Genomic DNA, 19,661 nt, shown 5'->3' with positions numbered 1-19,661 from the left:
CAGGGGTCTGATAGCGTTTGGACGTCATTTGCAGTTTGTTGGACGTGACAGCTTTGGCCGAACGCTCCTATTTGACGCACTGCTCGGTCCACTTGTCTCCACCTTCACTGCTTCTTATTTGTGCTTCATGGTGCAGGTTCCATTGGCAAATGTGGAGGAGGGTGCTGTGGTGTACGTTTGGATCGGTTCTCGTGCGTCACGTGACGAAGCCAAACTCGCCGAGGACATCGCCGTCTTCATGTCCGAGGACAGCAGCAACAAACAAGTAAGTGCAGTACTAACTAGAACGGCACTCGTTAGAGCACATACCTCCGCCGGGCTGAACATTTTACGTTTTGTAGCCCAGTGATGGGCCGGATCTGCATCCGGACCTGAACCAAGATGGAATTTGCTTGTTCTTGTCACCTAACCAATCTGTCCACCAAGTTTGTCGTAATCCATGCACAACTTTTGAAATATCATGCAATATATTGTGTTTGGCGGCCCCGTCTCTCAATGATGAAGAATCAGTAAGAAAACTTGAAAAAATTCTCGTATTCGGATCTTCTCCAAAATCTAATCAATTCGTCCTCGTCACACACCCAACCTGGCCACCGAATTCCGTCTGAATCCGTCCATAACTTTTTGAGACGTCCTGCTCACAGACAGACAAATAGAGGTGAAGACATAACCTCCTGTCCACCTTCGTTGGCAAAGGGAATGAGAATGCCTGTGCAATCCCATGCACCTGCCATTGCTCTTTTTTTGGGTTGCTGAAATAGGTGACCCTTATTGTCAGTAATTGTTTGTTCGTTTGTCATCAGCATAATTGGTAGTAAATGTGGGCGGATTTTGACCAAACTCGGGTGGTCGGTACATCTTATGACCTCGTGCTTTGGAAATTGATGGTTGCTAGGGACGCTTTGGTTCCCTAGCAACAACCGAAAAACCTTCAAAATCGGTACCGTTCATGCGAAATCAATTCCGAAAGCCATTATCCCACGTTGGGTTATGAAATTTGGCACTTATGATCTACAGGTGATGCTCTATCTGTCTATCACATATATTCCGGTTTTTGTGATATATGGAATACTTTACCTGCAGCGCCCCCTACAATTAGGGTATGCGCGAAAATCGGCGAAAATTGAAGGCCCCCTAGCGACCAGGTGAGTGCATCGATACGAATGAACCTTTGCAGGTTCATGGTACTCAATGAGTACTACAACTTTGCCTCAGGACATATTGACCGATTTCACTTTGGTCAGGGGTCAAAGGTCAATTAGTGCAAAAATGGATAATTTGCGAGAGCTGGAGGTGCCTTCGTGCCAAATGCTACTCCTCCTAGGGTTATGGTCGGATGGTCATGAAAATTCACACCAATCGTCTGGAATACATTGTGCACAAACAATCGAGCTGGATTTTCGATTTAGATCTTTGTTCACCCACACCACCCCCTCGAACTTTGGGGATTTCCGATTTCAAACCGCATTTTCGGTACTTTTCATTCAAATGGATACCGAGTAGTTATCAGTCGATGGAACTGGATGAGATTTGATATGCATAATCTTAAGGTGATTCCGTATCCGCTATATGACATCCATTTTGCTATATATCTTATGGTTTCCATGCTCCGTGACCCATCGCCGCCTTCTGGCTTGTTTAGGTGTTCTCTCCTAAAGCGAAGGAAAGCCTTTTTTTCAAACAATTACAATCACCCATCATTGCTTCATTTATGAGCCAATCCAATTAAAACGTGGAATCGAGATTCCATAATCCAATACACCCAGATTCAGGTCAGGTATGGGAGCATGTGCCAGAACAGCGCGTCGCTGCGTCCACTTTCCGCCGGTACTCCAGGGGCCTCCGTCTGGCCATCCCCCAGGCAGATGCCAGGCCCATCCCCATCTCCTTGAGATGATGGTCAACCTGTTGCAACCATGAGGCACGTGGTCGGCCCACTGGCCTCCTCCACTCATGAGACTCCCTCGCTGAGAGAATCTGGTGAGCAGGATCAGCGTCAGGAAAACGAGCCACATGTCCATACAGCCGCAGCTGACGCTCACGGACTATGCAGGTAACAAATCTCATCCGAGTCTCTCTCAGCAACCGCTCGTTGGACACAAAATCCGACCAGCGATAGCCAAGGATTCTCCGAAGACACCTGGTACCAAAGGAATTAAGTCTCCGTCTCAGATCCTTGGTCAGAGTCCAAGTCTCGCACCCGTAGAGCAAGACTGGAAGTACCAAGGACCTGAAGACTCGGACTTTCGTCCTCCCGCACAGGTACCGGCAGCGCCACACCCCATGATCCAGTGAATCCATGACTCCCCAGGCCCGACCCAGACGTCTATTGACCTCTGACTCGCAGCCAGCAGAGACATGAATATCACTGCCAAGGTAAGTGAATCTCTCCACGACCTCAACATCCTCACCACAAACAGATACAGACAGGACAGCAGCATCCAAGATGTCACTGAAAGCCTGGATCTTAGTTTTGACCCAAGAAACCCGTAATCCCAACGGCTCCGACTCCTCATTCAGCACCGCGAGGGCCCCCAAGAGGATGTCTAAAGTCTCCGCAAAGATGACTGCATCATCTGCAAAGTCAAGGTCCGAGATCTTGACATTCCCAAATGACGCACTGCAGCTTGATCTCTCCGACATCCTCCCTAAAATCCAGTCCATACAAGTGCTGAAAAGTGTGGGGACAAGTACACATCCCTGACGAACTCCAGTAACAACTGGAAACAAGTCAGAGATGGTACCACCACACTTCACAGCACTCTCAGTACCAGAGTCGAGTTCAGACATCAGATCGATCAGTTTTGGTGGCACCCCACGAAGACCAAGAATCCTCCAGAGGACATCCCGATTCACTGAATCGAACGCTTTACAGAGATCAACATAGGCTGCAAGCAGCCCCTGCCGAAACTCTCGTCTGCGTTCGGTGAGGACACTAAGTGCAAGGATACGGTCAATCGTTGACCTCTTTGGTGTAAAGCCTGACTGCTCTGGACGCTGGTGCTCAAGCAGATGGTGGCGAACCCTATCAAGAATTATCCGAGCAAAGACCTTGCCCGGCACTGAGAGCAGCGTCACCCCTCGGTAGTTGTTGCAGAGAGGGACAACAAGGCCCCTCTTCCAGTCAGTTGGGATGATGCCTGTGTTCCAGGCAGAGCACAAAACTGCATGCAACGACACGAGTGCAGCATTTCCACCAGCCTTGAGAAGTTCGGCATGGATGCCACAGATCCCTGGAGCTTTGCCCCGTTTCAACTGGTCCACCGCAGCCCGTGTTTCCACAAGCGAAGGTGGACCATAGTTGATTCGAGGGTCAGCAACGGGGATTGTAACACCCTTGACGTCCAACTCGACAGCTGGGGGATCAGCCCGGTACAACCGTTCAAAGTAACCAGCCCAGCGGGCCTTCACTTCAGACTCCTCTGTCAAGAGCCTACCACTCTCTGCTCGAACTGTAGTGCTCCGAGGGATGGGCTTGGATGAACGTAATGCGCGAATTCCCCTGTAAGCAGGACGAGAATCACCTGTCCACAGGTGATGCTCTACCCCCTCACAGATTCCTCGCACATAGGCCTCCTTGTCCACCCTCAGTGCACGTACAGTTTTATGCCTCAGCGCCCTGAACAGCTCAGCTCTGCCATTCAGCCTGGCCCTGCGACTCTGGTCAATGGTATCCAGTGTCCCTTCAGAGACAAAATTCTTCTTTGCCCTGCGGTGAGCTCCAAGGCATCCACCGGCAACATCAAGGACGGTGGTCTTGAAGGCGTTCCACAACTCTTCAGGACCCCTCAAAGCACCCAGACCCCCCAAGTGTCCACTCAGCCTGTTCGCAAACTCCTCAGCTACTCTCTCATCCCTGAGCTTGGCAACATCCAGCCTCGGCTGGGATGGTACCATTCTCCAGGACTTAAGTTGCAGCTTTAGAGTTGCTACAACAAGCCTGTGGTCAGTATTGAGGAACTGAGCACTCCGGTAGACCCTGCAGTTCTGGATCATCCTCCAACGACCGTCAATGAGGACATGGTCAATCTCCTTTGCCACACCGCCAGCGTTGGAATACCAAGTCCAGCGATGAGCTTGTGGGCGCTGAAACCATGAACCAGCCACCCTAAGTCCATGACTTCTTGCAAAGTCAAGGAACTTAGTGCTATTCTGGTTCATAGTTCCTGACCCATGGGGACCAACACACACCTCATAACCATCCCTGTCAGTTCCAGTCGATGCATTGAAATCCCCCAAGACTAGAAGTGTATCTCGTCTGGGGCACTGATCAACCACAGACTCGAGTGTGGCGAAGAATGCATCCTTCACGGTGAGATCACTCGCCTCAGTCGGAGCATAAACAGAGACCAGGGAAATGACACCTAAGGAGTGACGAATCCTTAATCTCATAATACGCTCGTTGACCGGTTACCTCAATTATCATTGGGGTCAGCTTATTGGACACAGCTACAGCAACTCCTTGGGTATGGTAACCATCAGAGCGACCAGACCAATAGTAGGTGTAACCACTCACCATTATCTCGCCGCAATCCGCTCTCCGAACCTCAGAGAGAGCTGCAATCCCGATGTCCAAACGCTTGAGCTCAGATGATAACAGAGACAGGTGATCATCCTCTCTTAGGGATAGGACATTCCAGGCACCCACCCGAAGGGACCGCCTCAGGTTAACCCAAGGAGACCGCCGTCTGGTGGACGATACCTCAGCACCACTCCGACACACTCTCCCGCAATCTGACCCAGGGATGTTACCCCGTGGTTTCCCTCCTATCAAAGATTGGGGGTCCCGAAGGCTTTGCCCCAATCCCGTCATCCGGTGAGCTGCCCTGCCAAGGGAAGCTGCACAGGAGGTACTCCCACGGAGTGGGTTTTCAGATTTTTTTGCGTTTTTGCGTTTTGCGGAATGAAGGGTTTTACGGTGTCCAGAGTGCAAATCCTGCCACCAACCTCCTAATAAGAAGTGACCCAAGTGCAGGAGGACGTCCGCAGACACAGTTGGGCACTAGATATGGATGGCCGTTGGCTCACAAGGAGCTCCTCCGCCCTTTGGTGTCTTGAATGCTCCTCCTTCCTCCTCCACCCAGATTCCATATATATATATATATATTTTTTTGATTTCTGCCTCGTTCTGATTCTATGGGGTCAAAGGTAAAGCACTAAAAAAAATAAAAATACACCTTTTGCCATTCCCTCATGCTGGAGCTGAGATGTGGTACAAAAGGTACTTTCAAAAAGACCCAATGGGGATGCAGAGAAACATTGAGGACAAAAGCTGCTTTTGGGATGATACATGGGTCAAAGGACAAAAATGATCATAAAAAATAATCAATCTGGCCTGTGCAATCTCGATCCGGGGGAAAACAATGGCAAAATGATCCCTCGTCACAGCCCCCTTCAGACGAAAACAGGTAAACCTTGGTCTGCTGTCTTCCTGTAGATTTTATCGAGGTCAAAGTTTATGGGCTGGGGGTCGAGGGAGACGTGTTGAATTCGCTTATGAATATCCACGATCCTCGTTCCTTTCCTGTTCATTTGAACTTTCTCAGCAGGTAAACTTTAAATGTTGGCCTGAGAGTTTTAGTTTCAGCAAAATCTTGTTTTGCCGCGTCGATTTGGGACTCCTCGGAAACAGTCCCATTACTGGTTATCCATTTAAGATTTTTGCAAACTAACACGGACACCACTGCCCGCGATGACTCGCAGATCCATTTCTCATTCGTTCCCAAATGTTTGTCGTTAATTTTGCTCACATGTACTTTGCAACTGCAGGTGGTAAATGAGGGACAGGAACCTGATCTGTTCTGGTCCAGTCTTGGAGGCAAGAAGCTGTACGACGAAGACTCAGCTTTCATGCATCACGTGAGACTGTTCAGGTAGAGAGGGATCGGCTAATCCTTTTATTTATTTGTTTTCTTCAGAGTCGGAGCCATATTAAGACATTCTGATGCCTACATTGGGGGTGGTCTTCTTGCAGGTGCTCCAATGAGCGTGGGTTCTTCACCGTGTCAGAGAAATGCTCAGATTTTTGTCAGGAGGACCTCGCCAATGATGACGTCATGATTCTAGATAATGGGACTGAGGTATGTTTATCTGGAACTTGCATCACCTGCAACTCTGTTGCACTGTATAGAGAAATGAAATATCACAATGGAGAACTAGTCCCTGTGGGGGCTGGGCTGGAGGTACGCACACTCTCCTAACAGCTTTCTAGCCTGGGCTAGAATATCGACCCAGATATAAACTGCCATCCTGGTATTTCACAGGCAGGGGGATTCATCAATACAATATATGTGTCATCCATCAGATAAGACGTTAAACTGGGAATCTGCCGGCATTAGTTATTTAACGTTAAAGACCCCACGGTGCTTTCATGCTTCCTCTGCTCTTTCCCCCTCCAGGTGTACATGTGGGTTGGTGCTGAGAGCAGTCAGGTGGAAATCAAGCTCGGGCTCAAGGCAGCTCAGGTGTGCTCTCCGCGCCCCACCCAGCCTCCATTATGGCCTGCTCAATGTGCATCATTCAACACTTGTTCCTCTTACCTCGTTCGTGAAACTGTCCTCGTGGACATGTACAGTGTACACGGCTCATTTTGTTTTATTACTCGCAAAATCAAAGCTTCGCAAGTATATGGGTTGGTCTGGTCTGTGATTCTGTGTGTCTGTCAGTCCGTCCGTCTCACCGACAGATCACAATTTTAAAACGATCTTCGAGTTAGGCATAAACAAGAAGCCTAATGATCATGAGATCAAAAGGTCAACAACGTTGTCAGATTTCTAAAATCAATTTTCGTCCGATTGACTTGAAATTTAAAGAGGATTCGCGTATTTGGTCATTGCATTCAACCACCAATTATTTTTAAGATCAAATTTGTTTTAGGGATTTCACAAGTATCGTGCGCCGCACAACATCTTTCTTGTTTGTTTGTTTGTTATTAATGCGCTGGATACAAGGCAATGCAGTAATACATCCACCGGTATCACTTCACCCTTCAAATGGTGTTCAGCCACACTTCAGTCATGGGGTTCATGACTTCATTGCTCGAGCACTAAATTTACCTTTAAACCTACAAAGATGATTACAAATGCACACCTCTAGCTGCACCTTTTTTTTCGGGAATTTCAAGGGCCTTACATGCTAAGTAAGGTCTTCACCCCCCTTCCCCACTCCACGCAGGTGTACATTCGTCACCTGGCGAACCAAACCACACCTTCCCCCCGTCGGTTGCGGCTTGTGAGACGAGGAAATGAAGTTCCAGCTTTCAGCCACTGCTTCCACGCCTGGCGACCGTTCCCTCGGCCCGTGCAGTGAACGGTGAACCTTGCACAGCCATTGCGCTCGGCACCGAAACGCATGGCTCCTTCTGACATTAAAGAGAATGACAACACAAAATATGGCGATTCATTTTATTACATCAAATATTTTCCCCTCCACTTGCTCCGCGGAACTTGGGGGAAGAAAAGTACTCGACGGTGCAGATCAAAACCTGCTCGGCTTGTCGGTGCCGAGCTTCTTCAGAACCTTGTTCAACTGTAAAATCAGAACGAGCACCAATGAGATAACCACGCTGTCTGTGCTCTTGCAAATGTGAGCTCATTTCCTTTTGTTTGGGATAAAACAGGTTTGGTCCCCATCTCGGTCATGTCATTTTGACACTCCCTTTAACGGAAGGAATTATATACATAAAGGGAAAAAGAAAACTCGAGTTTCTAAAACTGGGGATTACCAGCTCTGATCATTATTACCTCCGGCACCGAAGGTGGACAGAGGTCATATATATATTCACACCCCCCCCCCCGTCTGTCTGTGAGCACGATGTTGCATAAAGTTGTAGACAGATTCGGACGAAAATTGGTGGACAGGTTGGGTGTGCGACGAGGAAGAATCGATTCGATATTTGTGAGGATCCGATCCAGGTATGAGTGTTTAAAAAAAAAAAACGTTTTCCAACTGATTCTTCATCATTGAGAGATGAGAGCCAAAAAGGATTACATAGCACGATATTTCAAAAACTTGTGGACCGATTCGGATGAAACTACGTGGATGACTTGGGTAGGTGACAAGAATAAGGTGATTAGATATCGATTGTGGTCCAGATCCGGCCTATCAGTGGACAGTGGGATACAAAACATGAACTGTTCAGTCTGGCAGAGGTATGCACTCAACGAAGTGCTGTTCTCGTTGGACTTGTAAATCCTTGTCCGAAAGGAAACGCACCATACACGTTACTAAATGTCAATTTCGTGATTTTCCCAGGAACCAGGTTGGATCCTTGCATGGGAGTCCCTGATTGGCTGTAAGATGCATGTGACGTAAATACATCAAGCCATTTCAGGATACGGATAGCCTGGTGTTGGCTTAGTGGTTAGGATGGGGGCTTGGGATCCTAGCATCCTGAGTTCAAGCCCCGTTGGCCGCTAAATTAAAATACACCAGGAGGTTGACTCAGCCTGTCATCCTTCCGAGGTCGGCAAAACGAGCACCAGTGAACTGGTAAGGGGGACACTGCATCAGCGGCATCGCCGCGTCCCAACCAATGATGCAACCAGCAGCCACAGGCTGCACCCAATAGAGAGAGGGGATACGGATCCCTGCACTGAAGTTACTGGAAAGTTCATCGAACTGCAATTTGGTGCTTCATGGTGGTTTGCCTTGTAACGATGGAAAGTGCTCACCTGCTCACCCTCCCAAAGCCCAGGCCGGTTGCCCACCTGCACTCGTTGGTCCCCTTATTTTCCCGATTGTGGAATCGTCTCTCGAGGTCCGTCGTCTCGTCCTCTTCACTTCAATACTTCAAATGTGCTCACCCATGAGTCTCTTCTTCACTCGATGATTCTTTCGTGGGACAATGGTATTCATTTGTTATTCCTCCTTGTGTATTGCCATCCCACCCCCCCCCCCCAATTCCCTTTGTCGTTTCGCTCCCCCATGAGCCTTGACCCAGGTGTGACAACTGTAAAAATTGAACATTCCATTCTCAGATCCAGTAATTCCCAGTTTTTGAAACTTGAATTTTTTTTTCCTTTGTCACAATTTAAACATCGTCACCATGTTGATTCGATTGGATCATTGGTAATCGGGCCTGAAACCCTCACCTCCTGGAACTTGTGGATCTGCCGGATGAAGAAATCTCCATATCTCCGCGCGACCTTCGTGTCGGCGATGTGAATCATGTTCTGCAAACGCATACAGAGGGAAGAACAATCCGAGGTCATGGAATCCCACATCTGATGGAGAGGCCAAATCCTAACTCCGGTCATCCTGACCTCACATGACAAGAGTGCAAAGTATCTTAAAATTCTGGAACATTGACGACCGCGTCAAGCATCTGGTTAACATGTTTAGGAACAGGCAGAGCTCTCACCTGGTCAATGTAAAAATCCACCTCGGAAGACGTTTGGAATTCACCCTCAAGTGCGGAAATTCCACTCGTCCAGACCAGGTTTTTCATCTTGTGTTTGAAGATGAGTAACTGGATCCAAAACTCCGGTTCAGACATGTCCAGAAATCCAGCAAGCTTCGACACGGGCATGGTCGTGTACAGCTTCAGGTAGCTGAAGTAGATGGAGTGGAACATTCGAGATCAAATGGTCCCCAAGTACCGAGACGCAATGATTTAAAGTGCTTACCTGCGGATCGTCGAAAGCATGTTCTGCTGCCGGACCTCGTCCAAGAAGACCTTGAGCTGCTGCAGAAAGGGCTCCCTGTGATATGTTCCGCTTATCACTTCGTAGTTGGGGACAACAGGCGAAAGAAACTTCGGGCAGGCGTAAGTGAACATCTCCTCGAAGAGCGGCAGGTCCCTGTGGTGAAGGGGGGAAAGGTGGATGTGAAGGATCTGTTCACTTCACACAACCGGACACATTAAGGTAGAAATGTTTTCCAAACCATCGGTCTTATCACCGATTTGTGATGCAGGCAACATCTTCAATAATTGAGTGGAACATCCTGCAAATGAGCAGAAAAGACTACTCTCTGGACTACCATCCCCAGGTCTGTAAGTGTTCACCTTTCACACCTCTGCAGTGGACACCACCCACAGCTTTGACATGACAAACAGACTTGACAACTGCAACCTCTGCCAGGCTGCCCCACACCCAATAAAACACATGATGGAAGACTGCGTGGTCCTGGCTCCACGAAAGCAAGAGCACAATATCTTAGATGTTTGGGACCTCTGCATTACTCCTGGGAGATTGATTGGCTATGTCCATGCCATGGACTTGTTCAAGCAGAACTAACTGGGCTAATCAACAACAGCGACAACTAGGTCGACCCCGAACTCTAATGTACACAGGAACACAAGTGGCTGCAAAGAAAGGAATCTACAAATTCAAATGCAAAGACCATCGCCAGTATTCCCACCCCTTCTGGAGACGCAGCAACTTGTCTCCGAGCTTTTCACGCAGCTGTGTGTGAATGCTTTCGTCGACTCGCATAGGATAGAGCGCGAGCGAGATTGCCAACAGGCCAAACACCTGCTCATTCTGCTTGTTTACCTGGGGAAGGGAAAAAAGATGGTCGACGATACTTACGGGAGGGTAAGAGGAACGAGCGATAACATCGTCATCGTGGCAGAGTAATCTCACCATCTCGAACTTGTAACTTGAACGCTGAAATAGTCCGCGGGCCCGTTGTATGTACAACAGCACGTTGGCAAAGATCCGGATGGCATCTTGGTAGCGCCGCATCATGAGATAGGCAAAACCCACGTAGTAGTACGTTGTGATGTGGCATTCAGGAACACGGGAGTGCATGCTCTGGTGGTGAAACAGACCGAGTGTACGATGAAGATGCGGGACACAAACATTTTGGCGGGTAGCTGGGGCTACACCCAGCAGTACAAACCTTCTTATTCAGTTCTATGTTCTCCAAAACCTTGATCGCCTGGAAGTAATCGCCGAGCAGTGAATGGAGACGCAGCAGGCCCACGAGGCTAAAATATCCCAGCATCTTGTAAAGTGAGTGCCGTCCGTATTCACCCGCCACTTCCTCGGTGTCGCCTGTTTGCACGCACAACCCCCTGTGTAAACGAAACTGCACAGTCCCGACGACACCGGCGTAACCAAGGCGGACTTGGAAACAATGACCGCGATAATATGCAGGCCGTACCCCCGCTGGTGTACACTTCAAGCTGCCGGTTTATGTTCGACTTCTCGACGAGTGAATGCAGTACGTTGAGCACGCTGTGCACATTCCAGATCTTGGGGTTTGTCCGCAGGAAATCAATCTCGTCCTCGGTCTTTTGAGCGAGCTTGCAGCGGTACTGGCTGAATGATTGGAACTACGGCAGACAGGGAAGGTACGAGTGTTTACGGCCGACGAGTGACCTGATGATTGGATACTTTGAAAAGTATACTGAGAAGAGGGAAAGGTAAGTTATGAAAGGCGCGGAAGGAGACAAAAAAAAAATAAAGAATAAGAAAGGATGTTTGTGGAAGCGAGGAATGTATGTAACGGGGGAGAGGAGAGGGAGAGGGAGAGGGAGAGGGAGAGGGAGTCAGAAATACCAACATTTCATTTTTGTACATATAACCACCTGGTAAATAAATTCATCGATTATATCCCAGAGCCACTGGTTGGGTATCTCAAGAGGGACGGGTCCATCAGCATCTATGAGAAGGAAATGCACAAATGGTCACTACGAGACATTCAAGACACCATCACTGCCATTAACCAGAGTCCATCAACATTCAACCAAGTGACCTCCAGCATCAAACGCAGCATTGCTGAACATACTCAGGATGTAGTTGAACAGGTTGCAGTAGTTGTAATAGGACTCGAAGCGTTGCTCCAGCGTTGGTCCTCCCTGCAAACAAAACCCGTAAGGGCGGTGGGTCTATCCCATCACTGAGTGGGACTGAGCGAGACGAGCACACGATGCAAATTAATTGGATTTAATTTTTCAAGATGCCTGGTGTTGGTTTAGCGGTTAAGGTGGCTGGCTTGGGACCTTCGGTTCCTGAGTTCGAGCCCTTGCCAGCCGTTGAATTAACACCAGGTGGGGTTGACTCAGCCTGTCATCCTTTCGAGGTTGGCGAAATGAGTACCAACATACTGGGGTAATAACCATTCAGGGTAACCTGCGTTGGAGTGGCGACCCATCCAGGACTGTACTTTCCAATGAAACTGCCTCGGCAGCCCAATGTGCCTTTATAGCATGAAAGGAATGGTATTATTATTATTATTATATTATTAATTTCTCAAAGTCTTTGCTCAACCCCAGCCACAGTTGCCGTGACTCGACATCAAAAGGGCGAGTGTTTCCATTGCAGGAACCACACTGTTAACCGATGGATATTTACAAACAACCCTCCCGATGTAACCACCAGGAAAACGATCCGGACTTTTATCTCAGCAAAGGGAGTCAAAGGTACAGAGTGTGACGTGTTAGGACGTCAGGAGTCTGTGCTGTTTATCGTGTCACTTCTGATGTTGCGAAAACGGTGTGAAGAATCACAACAGTATGTGACGCGACGCTTGAAAACGTGGCCAAACCCATCTGAGAACGAGTGCAACTCACAGAAACCTTCGCGTAAATGTGCCGGTAGTAAAGCTCCTTGTACAGGATCAAAAATACTGGATCTGAAATCGAGAAGAAGGTAAAGGAGGAAACATCCGAGTCAGAAAATCTCAGACTTGGTGTAATAACTTCTGAACGGTGTGCGCACTTTTACGAAACAAACACCTACTCGTAGCAATTTTAGCCTGAACGAAAGAAAATGAATGAATCATCAATAATGGTCAAAATCTACTCCCCAGACCACACCTCACCGTTTTGGACCAGCTGCGCGATGACCTCCGCGTCCGGCCAAGAGGAGTTGCGGAAGAAGCGTTCCGTTAGTTTGTTCCAGCTGAGAAAGATACAAAAGTTCATTATACACCGGAAGAGAAGAGCAAACCAATGCCGCTGCTCAACTGAGCGTCCTGAGCAGGCCTCACTTGTTTTCGTAGAGGTTCTGAATGTCGTAACGCTTCTGCTCGATGACTTCGGCAGTAGCCTTTCCGTCTTGGATCTCGTTCACCTTCTGCTCCATCAGCTCGCGCATCGTGCGATGGAAAAATTGCACAAACTCTTTGATGACGTCAGGCACAATGTAGGCAGGCGGGCCCGACTCGCCACGTCCGTAATCCATGTCCTGCCGTGGATCACCTGCCGGGGTGAATATTTCCACAGTGCACATTGAAATAAAAAAATAAGGGCGGGGGCAGGGAAGCAACCCAAACAGTGAGGCGAACAATAAAGCCATCCGAACAAACCGGAGTACCATGATGCGATAAAATGTGAAGCATCGTTGCACAAAGGGCCTTCAAAATCATTGGGATCTCTGCAGCGAAGTTGAGTGTCTCGGCCTGTTACTCTCATATCACAGGCAGGTTGGTGGCCTTCCTGGCATCTGTGTTCTATCTCACACCCTATGCCCTCTCTTGGTTCTATTCCACCAATGTTTCTGCAGGGTGCACATGGTCGAGCAGTAATCTTCTTGTTAAACTCTCAGAATCCAGGCTCACTACTCACCTCCACTCATTTGTTCCCCTTTTTTTTTGTCTCATCTGTGGAACCAACTTCCCCAATCTGATCAGTCCCATTCTTCACTGCAGGGCTTCAAGACTGCTGTTCACCACCACCTCAGGTCATCCCCCATCCAAAACCTCAATCTTTTCTACCCCTATTACTCCACCCCAAACCCACCTCCTTCAAATTCCCTGTTTTCCTTCCTGAAAGTCCCTGTAATGTCCATCTTGTATACCCCGTGTTCCCCACCCCATCCCTCTCCCTTCCACAGATCTCCTAATGTCTCTGTTCCCCACTGTTTTGTCCTTCCCACTCTCACCCCTCGTCTCATACCCCCCTTGCTGTGCGTTGTGTGTTAGCTCTCATACGAGCCTCGACAATGTATGCAAAAAAAAATTACAATAAGTTAGCTCGGTAACACATCCAGCATATGTACAAATGGGTGCGTTACTCATGTTACCGTTACTCACATTACAATACAACTCCATCTGTTAAATATAACTAATTTCATCTTTAATTGGTGTTGGCGGTGTTGGCTGAATGGTTAGGGTGGCGGGCTTGGGATCCTAGGGTCCTGAGTTCAAATCCCGCTCAGCATGTTGAATTAATACCAGGTGGGGTTAACTCGGCCTGTCATCCTTCCGAGGTCGGCAAAATGAGTGCCAACATACTGGTATCCTGTGTCGGAGCGGCGACCCATCCAGGATGGTGTCCAATAGCCAAGGAAACTGCTTTGGCAGCACCAACACTCTGCACAGAGTATGGTCCCAATGGATGGATGGATCTTTACTTGCCTTTCTAAGCAGTCCTTCCAGTTTTCTTTGGTTTACTTTTGTTGTTAAGCTAACTTCAACACTAAATTATGAATGATTACTCCATTCCTACTTCATCCTGTGGACTTTCTCAGCTGAAAACCAAAAATCAAAGTTTTTTTTTTTAAGAAAACATATATTTACAGAGTATTCATTGAAAAAAAAATGGGTGCTATGGAGAGACAATGTAACATTCATCAAATTTTCATTAAAAAAAAAACTACTACGTCATATTATTTAACCGGGCGTAGTGGCGTGCGCATGTAATCCAGCTACTCGGAGGCTTGGGTTGGAGGATCGCTTGAGGACGGGAGCTCTGCGCTGGGCCGCGCTATGAGAGGGTGCAGGGCAGCCCGGAATCATGGCGAAACCCAATCCTTATCCCTGTGTCGTAAGAGGCAACCAGGGTTGCGTCAGGAAGGGCATCCGGCGTAAAACCTATGCCAAATCAGTATGCGGATCATAACGGATGATCCGCTGTGGTGACACCTAACGAGAGCAGCCGAAAGACTAACAACTACGTCATATTATTTAACACATTTTCTCAAAGACATTTATTTATGTTTATGAACCCCCACTTTAGCAGGGAAAATGGCCTTAAAACGCTTGTTGTATGTTTATAAACCATTAAGCCAGCACCAGGCAATACTGTGTAATGGTCATCTATCTATAATTCCAGTAGTGTGTGTGTGTGTGTGTGTGTGTGTGTGTGTGTGTGTGTGTGTGTGTGTGTGTGTGTGTGTGTGTGTGTGTGTGTGTGTGTGTGTGTGTGTGTCTGTGACCGCTGTTTCTCGACAACCACTGGTCCGATCTAATTGAAACTTGCCAGGTATATTGCTGGGGACCTGAGGATGTGCCTTTTCAAGGTTTGATATTAATAGGACAAGTGCTTCCCAAGTTATGCCCATTTATTTACCAACCAATGACAAGACACGTTGTTGCGTGGGCGTGGCCGATGGGGAAGGGAAGCTCAGCCGCGTTCCCCATTACGGGTTACAACGTACGGGCTTCCGGATAATGATGACTTCGTGTATTCTAATAATTTCGCGATTTCTTATGCGCGTTTATAGATAAACACAATGCCCCAAGTTATGATCGTTTTCATATGAGACGGTGCATAAATTTCGGTAACAGAGTGCTGATATGCTCCGAACCACGAAGTAAATGTTTTCTCTCTCTCTCTTCTCTTCTCTTTTTGTTTTTCCTTGCCACGACATTGCGAAAAGGTAAAAGACGTTGGCGCTAATTTAATAATTTGGTATTAAAACTAAATTGCGAATAATCGTAACTGCGAATAATATGCCAACTTCCGGGCCACGCACGTACGGGCACGTGACAGCGAAGAAACGGGCTGTGTGGTTGTTGTTTGTTGCTCGTGGTTTGAATATTAATTAATTTTTATTTTTATTTTTTTTTACGGGCACGTACTAGTTTTAACAATGTCACAGCACTGTTCATTCACACTAACGGTAGCGACTACAAAATTAATTTTCATATTGACGCTTGTCCATGGCTGGAAATGAAATTTGTAAACATTCCTCTAAATGTGGCCGCAGATCCCACAGTTCCAAGACAGGAATATAACATCGTTATTCATCATGTCGGATGTAACAAGCTGATTCCCATTGTAACAATTGTTCGGTGACCAGGCAGGATGTCAGGAATTGAAATGGCCCCGGCTATTTGCAGGTTGTGGTTCCAATTCAGTTTTTAGACGATTTGTTCTTCACTGAAAAATATACTGTCGAACCCCGACATCCGCGAGGGATACGTTCCTGAAAAATGCCACGAATGTTTGGGCATTATTTATTTATTTTTAACATGGTCTTTTTTTTATGTCGTGGAAAAAAAATAAAACAACAACCAGCAATAACAGAACAAATGAGGATGCAACATAACAAAAGGAACATCAGGAGAAATGGGGGGGGGGGGGGACAACAGCAGGGTGGAGGGAGAACGCCAACGGAGACAGACAAACAAGGAATGCAGGTGATGAGGGTTAAGGGAAAAACGCAAAGGGTGGAAATATGGATACATAAGCAAAATTGTGTTTGACCAGTCGTCAAGGTCTGAGGAGAGGGAAGAGGCCGCTCCCTGTCCCTCACAAGGATGTGAGATGTTACGGCAGAGAGGAGAGTCATCAGCAGAGAGATAGTGTTTTCCCGAGTGAGAGATATCATTGATGAAGATTAGGAACAATACTGGGCCGAGAACACACCACCTTGGGATGCTCCAGCCTTGACAGGGAGAGGAGATGAAAGTGTTCCGTTGAGAACCACACATCTAAGAGAGTGGAGGAAGTCAGTAATCCAAGAATGGAGTTGGCCTTGTATTCCATAGGCAAACAGTTTAGAGAACGAGGCACGATGCCAGACTGTAGCAGAAGCTCGAGATATGTCCAGAAAAACGGCCCTGATCTCTTATCTGATATTGAAGACCTCCACCATTGTTGGGAGAGTATAAGCAGATTGTCCAAGGCAGAGTGACCCTGTGACCACAAGTCCCCACCTCCTGGGGAATTAACCATGGGTCAGATCCAAAATAAATAAATTTTAAAAATCGTTCCATATTTCATGCGTCCTCCAATATTGATTGCACATACAAAGTCTCATTTTTCAAATGTGCCTGTAAATGCATTTTTCGGTACCTGACCTTTTGACCCCACTCCCAGGGGCAGGGCTAAAACTGACGATGCTCTCGCACATTCTTGCCAATTGGTGATCATAACAACCAAGTTTGGTGAATTTCTGCCCAATCGTTAGAGGTTAGGGGTGATAGTGTGGCAGACAGAGAGAGACAGACAAGCTAGGAGCCAATTACAATATCCCCCAGTTTTTTTTACAAAAAGTGTAGGGATAAAGAGTACCTTGGGGCCAAGACCCTGTGGCAAATGATGCAAATGAAGAATGACATCTTGCACCGATTACGTTGTTGTAACTTATCCTGGCCATGTTTCAAGCTCCTCCATTGACCATCGGTCAATGGTGGTAATTGAGGGATGGACTTTGGGGAGCAAATCTGGGGGGGGGGGGCAGGAAGTTGCAATTTGTTCGGGCTGTCAGATGGCGTTTGCTGTCCTAATCTTCGGCAAAAGACCACCAACTATCGTGGTCTTTTCTACGTCCCATCTGAGAGAGGGCTAACTCATTGATGAAAATATCTGAATTAATGTGAACCGCCGATCCAACAGGTTTGTGTCGAGCCGAGGATCGAAGCCCCTGACTCAAAGACAAGAATGCTCCTTCTGCAATGTCCCATCGGATGTATTGGCTGCAAACACGTCCCAAAGAAGTCTCCGGTTGAAGGTGAACAAAAGCTTCCATTGCAATGGGATAGGTGTGGTGGAATCTGGAGAACACTTAAAGGTAAAGTAACGGAAGCATTGTTTTTGTCATACTTACACTGGCTGTTACAAGTGAAACACCCCAAGTACGGATCAGACTTAAAGCGACCTTATTAACCAACACTTCTTATCTCAACTCAACCCCCCCCCCCCCAAAAAAGTGAAATAAATATGTGAGCAGCACGCTTGGATAAAAACTTCCAATTTTTTTTTATCTTACCTGTATGCCCATCATACTCGTACATGAAGTTCCCTTGGTCATACTGAAACGAAATGCAAACACAATGAAAATCAGGACTTCAAAATACAAAAACTTTAATCCTTCATTGGGATTGGAACAACAGTATACTTTCCTTAAAAACATAATACACCAAAGAGAGCAAGAGAACTTTAAAATAACAATGCAAGTATCATTGTTAAAGGCGCTGTCACACCTTGACGATTTAGCCAGCAATGGCAACGTATAAAAATGTATGTAAAACGTTGGCGTATGCTGAAGTTTTGAGGTTTTTAAAAAAAGTTTTGGTCGTATTCAAAACATATTAGTAACGGGCACAGAACGTTTCGTTGTCTTCGAGATAACTTATACCAACGAATGTTTAGCCTGTTGTCGGCATTCACAATCTATGCCCAACGATAGTTTAACTTGGTCATAGCACGCTGCACGTATCGCCGACGGACTCGTGGCGTTCTCTGTAAAAACCTGCCGCTCGCCGATTTAAATCATAACCGCCTGAAAATTCGAAGTGTCAACATCGCAGTCACACCTTGACGATTTAGCCAGCGTATGCCGACCTATGAAAAATGTGTCTAAAACGCTGGGACACGTCGAATACGGTATGGGCAAGTTGTGTATACGTTAGGAGCACGATGAAAAACAATGAAGTACGCTGTCATATTCCGTGGTACGTCTAGTACATCGTGAAATTTCAAGCATGCTGAAAATTTTAATACGTACTCGACGTATAGCTCACAAGTTCCGCATATGCTGGCATAAGTTCTCGGCACGCTCCGCGATCGTTGACACGTCAGACACACGTTACTTGTAAGTTCCTCATAAGTCGAAACACGTCGAGGTAATGTTTAGCATACCCGAAACTTAATTTTTAACCTATTAGTAGCGTGCTTTGAACCAATGAGTAGCGTGCTTTGAACCAATGAGTAGCGTGCTTTGAACCTATGTGTAACGTATCTCAAACGCACATTGTTGTATGTGGACGAATTTGATTGACGTCTTCCGGACGACCACAGAACTTACTGAACGTGTTTCTAACTTACATCTACCGTATAATGACGATTTGGCAGAGTTTAGGGGAATTGGTATATAAAAATGGGCTTCACAAGAGGAACCCGTCAGTGTTCCAGAGTCCATGTTGAGTAGATGTCAATATCAGTAGTATCAGTAGTATTAGGTGAGCGTGTCAGCAGTAGTAGTAGTAAGTCCATGTCGGTAGTAGTAGGTGAGCGTGATGCGGAGGATGTGGGTGATGATGGATCCTCGTTGCGTCCACGAATAGGAGACTACTTTGCACCATTGTTCGATGTCCTTTTCGGCTAATTTTTTTTTTTCCTCATTCTCACGATGAACTATTTTTTTGTTTCAGTTTTAAAAGTATTCAAAACGACTTGGACAAATGCATAATGTACTAGTAATGAACACAGAACACTTCGATAACTTATACATGAGTTATACCAACGATTGATTAGCGTGTTTTAGGCGTCCACAACCTATGCCCAACGATAGTCTAACGTATGCATAGCGTGGCAGCGTATCGTCGACGATTACGTGAGGTTTTCTATTCATAGGCTGCAACTTCACTTTTAATAAATGGCTGTCACTCGCCAATTGTTTTTGGACGCTGGTGCTCGGCAATTGAAATCGTTTTCATTGAATGAGTTCAATCGCTTCCACAACACTGCAGTCACGACACCAACAGCAGCAGGCTCAGTGCCAGCCTCATGCCAGGCTCAAGCGGATCCCTGTAGAAGGTGT

At 47.0% G+C, this 19,661-nt stretch overlaps 2 protein-coding genes across 4 annotated transcripts in view; one reads left to right on the top strand and one right to left on the bottom strand.

Moving 5' to 3' along the window:
- Positions 1-7,389, top strand: part of LOC147010102 (protein flightless-1 homolog) — a 32,694-nt gene extending 25,305 nt beyond the window's left edge. For all 3 annotated transcript variants that reach the window (XR_015053102.1, XM_085863390.1, XM_085863389.1), the window contains 5 exons: positions 137-265; positions 5,770-5,873; positions 5,975-6,080; positions 6,399-6,464; positions 7,174-7,389. Coding sequence is in view for 2 of the 3 variants with exons in the window: in XM_085863390.1 (XP_085719516.1) it covers positions 137-265; positions 5,770-5,873; positions 5,975-6,080; positions 6,399-6,464; positions 7,174-7,308 (540 nt within the window). In the remaining variant the exon portion in view is untranslated. The remainder of the gene's footprint in view (positions 1-136; positions 266-5,769; positions 5,874-5,974; positions 6,081-6,398; positions 6,465-7,173) is intronic.
- Positions 7,390-19,661, bottom strand: part of EIF3L (eukaryotic translation initiation factor 3 subunit L) — a 16,014-nt gene continuing 3,742 nt past the window's right edge. The window contains exons 2-15 of the mRNA XM_085863392.1: positions 17,889-17,931; positions 12,940-13,150; positions 12,772-12,851; positions 12,521-12,582; positions 11,737-11,806; positions 11,537-11,610; positions 11,110-11,281; positions 10,846-11,000; positions 10,587-10,757; positions 10,363-10,496; positions 9,627-9,800; positions 9,362-9,551; positions 9,093-9,173; positions 7,390-7,527 (exon numbers count right to left, since the gene is read on the bottom strand). Of these exons, the coding sequence (XP_085719518.1) occupies positions 7,477-7,527; positions 9,093-9,173; positions 9,362-9,551; positions 9,627-9,800; positions 10,363-10,496; positions 10,587-10,757; positions 10,846-11,000; positions 11,110-11,281; positions 11,537-11,610; positions 11,737-11,806; positions 12,521-12,582; positions 12,772-12,851; positions 12,940-13,150; positions 17,889-17,931 (1,668 nt within the window). The 3' untranslated portion in view covers positions 7,390-7,476. The remainder of the gene's footprint in view (positions 7,528-9,092; positions 9,174-9,361; positions 9,552-9,626; positions 9,801-10,362; positions 10,497-10,586; positions 10,758-10,845; positions 11,001-11,109; positions 11,282-11,536; positions 11,611-11,736; positions 11,807-12,520; positions 12,583-12,771; positions 12,852-12,939; positions 13,151-17,888; positions 17,932-19,661) is intronic.

The sequence above is a fragment of the Eptatretus burgeri genome, chromosome 17 (genome assembly GCF_056783735.1).
Source record: "Eptatretus burgeri isolate ZD-2024b chromosome 17, Ebu_testis_v1, whole genome shotgun sequence".
Classification (NCBI taxonomy): Eukaryota; Metazoa; Chordata; class Myxini; order Myxiniformes; family Myxinidae; genus Eptatretus; species Eptatretus burgeri.
Note: the sequence above shows the minus strand (reverse complement) of the source record. Positions and strands in the feature narration are given on the sequence as shown.